Raw genomic sequence first — 10,017 nt, forward strand, 5'->3', positions numbered from 1 at the left:
TTAGCTCTATGTTCACGTATGAAAAAATGAAGAACAGTACGAAGAAAAGAATCTGTGTCTTGAATTTGTGCAGGGTACAATGACATCTCAAGACTGTCAAGACATTCTGGAATGAAATGTGTAAGAAAGCTTGGTATTAATCACAGATCATACAGCTAAAAATACTCAAGACTGGCTAAGAACAAAACATTGTATTATACAAGTAATTTGCTCAAAATTAATTTTACAAGTTACCTTCTGTGAGCCCTGATGTAAATCATATTGATCATCTGTGAAAAGTGATGAAACATGCAGTCTGGAGAAGACACCATTTAAACTTAAGACTGCTGGAGCAATTTGCTTACAGTATGATTAGTATGCCAAAATACCTATTTGAAAAGTGATTGCCTCAAAAGGATGTGCAACAAAATATTAAGTTAATGGTACCATAATTTTTGTCAAGGCCAGGTTCATTAGTTTTTTTTTTTTTTTTTTAATGTTTCCTTTAAACCACAATTCAAAAGCAATGTCTGGTTTTTATTAGTCAATTTTCAGTCAATTTTTATTTATTATTACTTTTTTCAGTTTCATTCAAGTATTTCAGTGACCATGGGTTAGGGTTAGGGTTAGTGACACATTTTGTCCATGTGTGTAGCAGTGTATGCCACCAAAGAAATTCTCTCTAAAACTCTAAAACCAGCATCACCTTACATTGAAGAACAACCATTACTGTATATCTTGTTAAATTGGAAAAGTGGAAAACTCAGGACTACACTTCACCAAAACATGAACATTCACATTCACAGTTACTGGACTTGTTATCACACACCTTTTGGCAATCACATCTAGTATTATATAAATGACAAATCTAAATACAGATACAATGCAGTAAACAGACACAGACAGTGACACAACATTACACCTCAAGTCTATATACATCCTTCACTTGCTTGTTATGATTATTTCTTAATAATAATTAATCAGATGATATCAATAATAATAATAATAATAATAATAATAATAATAATAATAATAATAATAATAATAATAATAATAATGGCTATTATTAAATTATCACTATAAAAAAATATTTAATAATAATAATAATAATAATAACTATTATTAAACTATCGCTATACATAATTACAAAATGATTGATAATTAATCAATATAAATAATCAATGAGAAGACAAAGAAAAAATGAAAACACAATTTTTTTTTGTTTGTTTTTTGTTCTTTTTTTTCTGTTTTTTTTTTGTGGGTTTTTTTCTGTTTTTTTATATATATATATATATATTTCTGAACTTTATTGTCATTCATACCACACACAAGTATACAACATAGCTAAATAGCATTTGCTAATGCCTGCAAATGAATTAACACACTTGTACATGATACAGTAGCACAAGACAATAAATACACCTGAAAAATATAAAATCATTATAATGAGGATAACAAAGCTGTTAAAACTACAAGACAACAGACCCTTTAAGAACCAAATGTGAAACATACAGTGCATAAAATAATTTGCACTTATTGAATTTGTTGTGTTAAACTTCTTGTTACAAAATATCCAAATGTGGAGAAAGGTAGATTTAGTGTTTTGCTGATCAGGGAACTAGACTGGCCTTCTTTGTGTAGATGACACTAGACTCAATTGCCATCACTGATGATGTGGTGCCCTGACAGTGTAAAACACCTGGTGTAAAGTGTCCAAGTACTTTCTGGGACCACTGCTGTAGATGTAAATGTGGTGACTATTGATTAAAGTGGCTGGTGCATGATGACAGGGTTTAAATACTGAAGGCGGTGCATAGGAGGCAGTTGAGGATCTTGTGTCTGGGTCTGGGTGCATTCTGGCAAATGCCAAAGGAAAGAAAAGTTAATGGGAGCAGAATTATGAGTCAAGAGCTATTCTGGTGTGTGTATTATGACATTGCTGGTCCTGTAGTTGATGTTTTGTATTGGTGGTGGAATGAGACCTACAGAATCATGTTCTCTGATGTATTCACTATCCACCACAGGGGAGGGGGAGCTAGCTACATTCTTTAGGACATTTATTACATTCAACAATATTCTTTCAAACACACATACACACAATCACAATAGGTTTTTTGTTTTTTTTTACAGCTCATTTGCAACAGTTCCACAAATAAAATACAACTAATGAACTGTATACTATTAAAGTTTGAATGTTAGTTGTATCTGTTGCTGCTTCTAATTATTTAGTAATTAATAAGTAATAGATAGATAGATAGATAGATAGATAGATAGATAGATAGATAGATAGATAGATAGATAGATAGACAGACAGACAGACAGACAGATAGATAGATAGATAGATAGATAGATAGATAGATAGATAGATAGATAGATAGATAGATAGATAGATAGATAATCATTATTATTGTCACATACAAGTAATGAAATAGCATATTCCAATGCTTAGAGTGCAACATTACAGATAGTGACAGTATATCATAAGACAAGTAGTGAAAAAATAAACACTATTGTTGAATATAGTTTTAGAATGAATACAATTCCAATAAATAAATAAATAAAACGACACAATACATACAACATACAGCACATAATCTTTTTTTCTATTGTGGAGCATTCATGGAAATGAATGTTATCACTTATAGCAGCTATAAACAGTCTTTCTATGACCTTTTTTATGGCAACACTTTCTGAAATGCCCCCAGGTCCACAGCATATGATTTTTTGGTTTACCTTTTGTTGTCATCTATAACAGTTAGTGGCGGTGGATGGGTCATGCAGGGATCGTAACGTGGATTGTAGACATCTCGATGCACCAGAAGAAAAGACGGGTCTGATATGTTACCAAAAACCCTCAGATCGCCAAATGACCGAAATTTACTGTCAAGACAAAGATAATATAACAGGCATAATACTTTAGATCAATTTTAAACTATCTGTGACATCATTTAAGTGCGTTTTATTTTCTGCAACCACATCCAGTAAAATAATATGGCTATGGTTTATTAATGTAATACAATTATTTATGCACTCACCTCAATTTTTCATATATGGGATGGTACTCAGGGGTTTCCTGGTGATAATCAACTTTAGCACACACCAGTTTATCAATGATTGGGAAATGGTCTTTTATATTACTGAAACAGTCGAGGTTATTAGAATTGTCTCCACAAAGGCCTCTAATCCAAAGAGCTCTTGCATAATTATACTTTTCTGAATTTAAAGTTTTCAAAAGGACTCTAAAAAAGTTCTCTGATCTTAGAAGAGCCATTATATGTAGATATTTGATGGCAAGAATATGTAATGAAGCCAGTATTGTGTCTGGGACACAAGTGTTGATATACTGGTTTAAGCCCACAGCCTCTTTCATGTAGGAACCCTGAAATCCGAGGATTAATAAATGGTTGATTGTTCGTGGCCTGGAACAGATGCGAGAGAGAATAATAATAAAAATATGTTTAAAACTTTTTTTATATGTAATGATCATAATCTTTAAACACTTACCATGTAGGCTTCCGTTCTGTACCTACAGATTAAAGAAATAGTAAATATTTATTGAAAATGAAAATCACCAACATTAATATTGTTAAATGTACATAAATGGAAGTCTTACCATCGGAGTACTGTAGGCGCCTCCTGTTAAGTAGAAGAAATATTGAGAAGCATGATGTGATGACGTGTGCTTCATAACTGAACAATCAAATTAAAAACTGGTCTTCAAATTCGAGCAGTGAAACAATAAGGTTTAAATTTGATGTCTACCTTTTATTTGGTGGACCTTCCGTGAATGAGGCTTAAAAAATTGAAAAAGGAATTTGTGTAAATGAATGGAACTGAACAGTGCAACTGAGTTTATAAAAACATTTATAGCAAATGCTAAATGCTACCTGAGCAGGGATTCTGCAGGTTTCAGTTGTTAAATTTAATACTATTACCATGAACTTTTACTATATTAAGACCACATTTGCTACACCACATATATAAACTCACATTTATAACAACTTTAGAGAGGAAAAAATAAAAATGTTTAATTCTGTAGACTACAATGGTATAGTGAGCATCCAGTAGGTGGCAGTAACACATAAATTGAGTTTACTGATTTAGACAGCAAAAAAACTTTGATTTCCACAATTACTAATCTAAACACTATGAATCTGAATTTGACTAAAGACTCAAAAGATATTTCTCAACATCTCATCAAAGCATTTCCTGATACTATATTAACCAATATTATATATCTTTTCTATGCCATAAAAATTTTTACATACTGGATAAAACCGGAAGAAACCAGATTAAAAAGCGGGTTACAGGTTTGAACATATCATAAGGTTTAGTTTACCTTTCCTTTTCATTGTTCTTCCTTCCATTTCCTTTGTTCTGAGGCCAAATTGATTTGACAAAAAATATTTTAGTAAAGAATCAATTTTACAAGAAAAATCCTCAAAAATGTAGCTTACGGTACAAAACAATCAAAGAGAAAGTGTGAACACTGAAAGTACTCTCATTTATGTGTATTGCATAAAAACATTGTTAAAACCAAATTAAATTAAAGCGTGTTAATATTTAGAGATTATGTGAAGTTTTACCTTACCTTGAAATTAATTTTAAGCGCAAGTTTTCTTCTCTCAGCTCGTAAGATGAATGCCAGTCTAAATGCCAACACGAAATGGTGGAACTTGCGCGCGCACCACCTTAAGTAAGCTTGGTACACGTCATTCTGAAACAGGAAATTGCGTCAAACTCCGCTTTTTCAAAAATGCTAACATGCTGAGACTAGCCTAGTAATTACAGTTTTATAATTACGACTGTCATAAGTATGTCTAAATTCTATTAGCCAAGAGCAAAATCTTTCTTTAACCTCAACGTTGTGGTGTTTGGTACAATCTGTATGATAAAGCTGTAGTCTTTTAAAGATGTAGACTAAATTTTAAACTTCAGCCGATTTGAAAGATTTCATTATTTTATTCCATAAATTTAATAGTTGTTTACATTATGAGACAACATTACTGGAAGCGATACAATGATTCACAAATGAGACTTTAGGAACATTTAGAATTTGGAGCAAGCATAAAATAAGAAAGTTATAAGCATCGTGGAAAATATTACAATCTGGGTTGTAAGCAACATTTTTTAGTTGTAGTTCTGTTCAGCTAAGTCTGCTGTTTTACTTTAGCCCTGCCAGATTCAATTAATTATCATTTATGCAGTTAGACATTATTAAATGTATATTCCTTTATTCATAAGTGATAACTGAACTGATGATTTGACAAGTGAAATTTTTAAGTAACAGAAAGCAACGTAATTTCTGAATTAATTATAGCTTAATACAAAAACAGTAAAGCCATAGGGTATAAATTTTAATATCAATAGCAGTCCCAAGGATGTAATAAAAAAACTGATGATAAAAATAGCAGTTAAGCCAAAGGGTCTCCATGGGTCTCCAGGCTGTCCACGTGGAGCCATCTCCCGAATCTCCATCCAGAAGCATCCAAATGGACCAGGCAGATCCAAAAAGAAGACACGTTCAAGAACTCAGAGCTCGTGTAAGATGTGTAGATCAACAGAAGGAGAAAGAAAGAAAGAAAGAAAGAAAGAAAGAAAGAAAGAAAGAAAGAAAGAAAGAGAGTCTTAGGTGTGCTTGTGATCAAATAATGGTAACAGACTAGAGGTAATAATAGCATTAACTAGTATTTCTGCATCATGTAGTGACATTAAAAAATTGTTACCAAAATGCTTAATCCGAATCGGAGCTGCTGCAGGACAGCATTTCTATGTCTTCCACCTGCTGTTCCTGGATGCTGAAATTTGGCCAAACATCTGGACAGCTTTGCTTGAAAGGCCTTACTCCCAGGCTGTCCCCAGTCTCAGAAATAGACACAAGGCAGCTTAGATCTTCCATTTCTATGTCTGCCACCGACTGTTGTGGGTAGAAGTGTTGAGGTGGATCCCCACCATACTCGTTTGATAAACCTACTCCTTCTCCAGTCTCGGCAATGCCTACAGAGGAAAAGAATCATTGGACATCAAGAACAAAAGAAGATTCACAGGTAAATGTGATTACTCTGTAGACATATATTACTGTAGATAACCACAAGGACAGTGAGAATCAGAAGGACTGTGGAATAAATTATTTGAAGCAGCCATCTTTAGTGTAGTTGTCCGGAAACCTGGTGGGGATCTGGGGTTACACATTTGTGTATAGATCTAGAGTTCTACTTCAACCATCCTGACCACCAGGTGTGAGATGAAACACCTGGATACCATTAGACTCATTAGAAAGATGTTAAAAGAGATGACCACCACATTTAGACATCTGAATGAGGCAACACTAGCCTTGTAAAACTCCCTTGTACCATCTCTAGTGGAATTTCAAGGTAGGATATCTTTATGTTCAGCACAACACGAGGTCATGGTGATAATGTCCACCACCCAGTGGTCCAGTGTCCGATAGGCCTTTCTCTTTTTCAGACAATGCACTTGCTTCTTTGCAAAATGACAGCTGATCAGCCTTTGTGGTTAATCCTTAGTCTAAATAGTACAGTGGGGTATGAAATAGACACAAACTTTTCTGCAGGTGCACCTTCAAGGAAATGTTTGGTTCACAAAATTTAATAATCTCAATTTGAAATGTATGAAAAATGCGCTCAAGGCAAAATATTTTTGGAGAACAGATTATATGTAGCTGTTAAGCTCCACATGTTGACTATAGCAAATATTGTGTCATACATAACTTCATGACTTTGTTGGCAGGTCTCAGCTTGCACGAGAGGGTATAAAGGTAATTTTTACTACGCTTGGTGGTTCAGAGAATTAAAACACATCCCAAACCCAAACTGAGATTAAAACACAACACTTACCAACTTTATATTCTTCTAACTGGGTTATGTTGACATATACCGCCAAACAAATCATGTAGTTTATAAAATGGTCAGGATCAAAGGGCTGAAACGATGGCATGTTTGGATCATTGTCATATAAATGCCATTCATTTTCAGAGGACTGGAAGCACATGGTCATGTGCTTATCTTTCCCCATCAGCAAAAAAATACAGGCAAAATTCCTAGAAGAAAGATAAATACACTGGTCAGGGGACATGTTAGGGATAAAGAGAATAAACTTGACTTTCAAACTTCGTAATATTTGTACAATGACCTTTTTTTCTCTTCATCATTAACATTTGGTGGCAGTTTATCACACGGAACATTGGGAACTTTAACAGGAACCAGAATTAGAGGTGGATCAGACGGGTCACCCAAAACAAATACTCTGCCAAATTTCTTAAGCTCCCTGTAAAGACAAACATCACATTACATGCAGAAAAAAGAGATATAACACACATGCTAAAGTAAACAAATCTTGCTCCTTAAACAAGATAAAATACAATGTAACACACAATAGTCCCTGAATAACACTGCACTAATACCTGAATTAATCCTTAATCGTGGAGCAAATCTCATAAATTTAATGCTGAATAATGAATACCTTAAGTACATGTTAGTCCACGTTTGTTAGTTAATCTACTGTAATAATTGATACTGAGATAAACTACATCTAGACAGAAAGGAATTGCACTGGATGGCTTTGGTTTACTTTTTAATAAATTAACCTGACCCTGCTTATTAAATCTAGAGAGACATAATAATAATATACACCAACAATTTAACAAAAATTCAACAATTTAACCCAGTTTGCGTAATGTATTTACTTTTAAATCGCAATGTCGTACTAATACGTGCACTTTTCATTCATATCTTTTCTTATAGAGCAAATTTGATTTTTCCGCTACATGTTAATTAATATGTTACCTAATAAACGTGTACTAACGTGCTTAAGGCCATCATTATTTCCCACATCAATTCACAGTTATGGTTAACTCTCCATTAGTTCATGATTATACATGTCTAAACTCCTCATTAGTTCATAATGAAGTCAGTATTAATTCATGATTAATGCATGATTATTCATGTTCTGTTATTGTAGGGTTACCGAATAAATAATCTCCGTTAGAATGTAAGTTGTTTTATGTTTTATTTACAAAGACAATCATTTTGCTTTAAATTTGCTTATACACTTACCTGATTAGTTTACAATCGTTTGGAGAACGTTCTGGCCACACCAGTTTAGCGAACAGTGGGAAATATTCTTCGACATTACCAAAAAGGTCGACTTTTCCATGATTTAGCTCAGTTACACAGACCTTCCGAGCCTCATCATACTTTTTATTGTTTAACAAAGAAATAACTTCTCTGAAAAAGTCATTTCTATTTAAAAGATCTGCTACATTTGGACAGCAGATATAAGCTATATGAAAGGTAGTTAGGACAGTGTCCAGGACGCAAGTGTTAGAATATCGATCTGAGCCAGACGGGGAACATGCTTTGATAGCAGATTTGTCTTTAATCAGCAACTTGAGTCTAGAAAAAACATAAAAACCAGAGAGATACAGAACAGTTAATACAGAAAATGTAAAGATGAGCCTTATTATAGAACCACAATCACTAGTTTAGTCTACCATGCAGAATTTAGGGTGTTAAATCATGAATAAGAGAAAACCTGTGCTAACTAGCATTGTGCTAACTAGCATTCTTACTTTTTTGATGAGACTTCAGTGTTGTCTAAAAATTGCAATATAAAATGGATTAGTAACACAACATCGCCTGCTGTGACCAAAAGCCGACATCCACAAATTTCAACCATCCCCAAAACCTCCAACATGCCGACTCATTGAAGTGTTTTTGTTTTGTAATAACTAGAGCATAAAGGTGACATCTTTACTTTCTAGCTTGTTGTGATTTAGCATCCGGTTTCCCCTATTTCAGCACGTCTTCTCACAACGTTTGTGTCTACGCATTAAAAAACTAAAAAAGGGAACTGAAAAGTCATCACAACTCATTGCTCAACTGAAACTTCTCATACATATTATTCATGAGATAAGCTCCTGAATTTCGCATGCTAGAAAACTAAAAGATGCTAACATGTTGAAACTAGCCTAGTGATTACGGTTCTATAATTAGGACTGTCATAAGTGTCTAAAACTTTGTATGGATTCTATTTCATAGCAATATCTTATTTTTATTCTCTTTACCTTTGAAAAAATCTTTGCATTGTAAATCAGTTTAAAGCTCTCTGCTGTCAAAGAAATCCTGTCGATCGACTTCTTCCTGTTTGCGAAAGGAAGCAAATTACAACATGTGACCTCAAAAGGAAATGCAGGTAAAAAAAAAAGTTGCTCAGTGATGTGGTGTTTCAAACAGTCTGTATGATAAAGTCATAGTCTTTTTAAAGATGCAGACTAAATTTGAAACTTTAGGTGATTTGAAAGCTATAATTTTGTATAAGGTTTCCATTGAACATTGCATTCTATACACTGTAAATTTAATAGTTGTTTACATTATGAGACAACATTACTGAAAGTGATACAATGATTCACAAATGAGTCTTTAGGAACCATAAGTTCATGATATTCTCCTACTTGTTTGTCTGATATAAACTTTAGCAAAAAGTCCACAAGGGCTCACACAAAAAAGGGCCTCAACAAAGTGATTCTCAAATATTTTGCACTTGCATAGTCCATTAACTGTAAAATAAAGATTTATACATTCAGTAAAATAAAATTAAATAATTTAATTCCATAGAGTAAATTTTTACTTATTGTGGTTTAAATTAAACTCTTTTTTTGAGCATTTTAAAAGAATTATTTATCACATACACACCATGGTTTGTAAAACTGCAATTATGAAACAAGTAGCCCATGAGTTATGAAGTAAAACAAATAAGTTTTACAGTTGATCTAGAGAGCCACTGATAAAATCGATAAAAAGGAAAGGTCCAGTCTGAAGTAATTTATACTGACGTACATGTCCCTTAGTGACACTTGTTTTCGGATTGCATAGGAAACCCTTCCACAATCCCACTAAGGAATGTGTACTAGTTTGCATGGGTTAGTTTGGTCTTACCATGAACAGGGTTGTCCTTCGAAGTCCCTCTGTCTTCTAACAAAGTTCTTCTACCTAATCTATTGTTTGAATCTTTAGATGA

General features: G+C 33.4%; 1 protein-coding gene across 7 annotated transcripts in view; it reads right to left on the reverse strand.

Moving 5' to 3' along the window:
- Positions 1–9,162, reverse strand: part of LOC113654818 — a 28,325-nt gene extending 19,163 nt beyond the window's left edge. The window contains exons 1-13 of one of the 7 annotated variants that reach the window (XR_003443554.2): positions 8,570–9,054; positions 8,055–8,393; positions 7,132–7,266; positions 6,837–7,039; positions 5,706–5,976; positions 4,571–5,517; positions 4,319–4,356; positions 3,742–3,772; positions 3,593–3,615; positions 3,484–3,505; positions 3,015–3,398; positions 2,713–2,859; positions 1,407–1,835 (exon numbers count right to left, since the gene is read on the reverse strand). Coding sequence is in view for 2 of the 7 variants with exons in the window: in XM_047818983.1 (XP_047674939.1) it covers positions 1,643–1,835; positions 2,713–2,859; positions 3,015–3,398; positions 3,484–3,505; positions 3,593–3,615; positions 3,742–3,772; positions 4,319–4,346 (828 nt within the window). In the remaining 5 variants the exon portion in view is untranslated. The other 6 variants (XM_047818983.1, XR_003443555.2, XR_007143973.1 and 3 more) reach the window with 6 other exon arrangements.
- Between the last annotated feature and the right edge of the window lie 855 nt (positions 9,163–10,017).

Source organism: Tachysurus fulvidraco, chromosome 9 (genome assembly GCF_022655615.1).
Source record: "Tachysurus fulvidraco isolate hzauxx_2018 chromosome 9, HZAU_PFXX_2.0, whole genome shotgun sequence".
Lineage (NCBI taxonomy): Eukaryota > Metazoa > Chordata > Actinopteri > Siluriformes > Bagridae > Tachysurus > Tachysurus fulvidraco.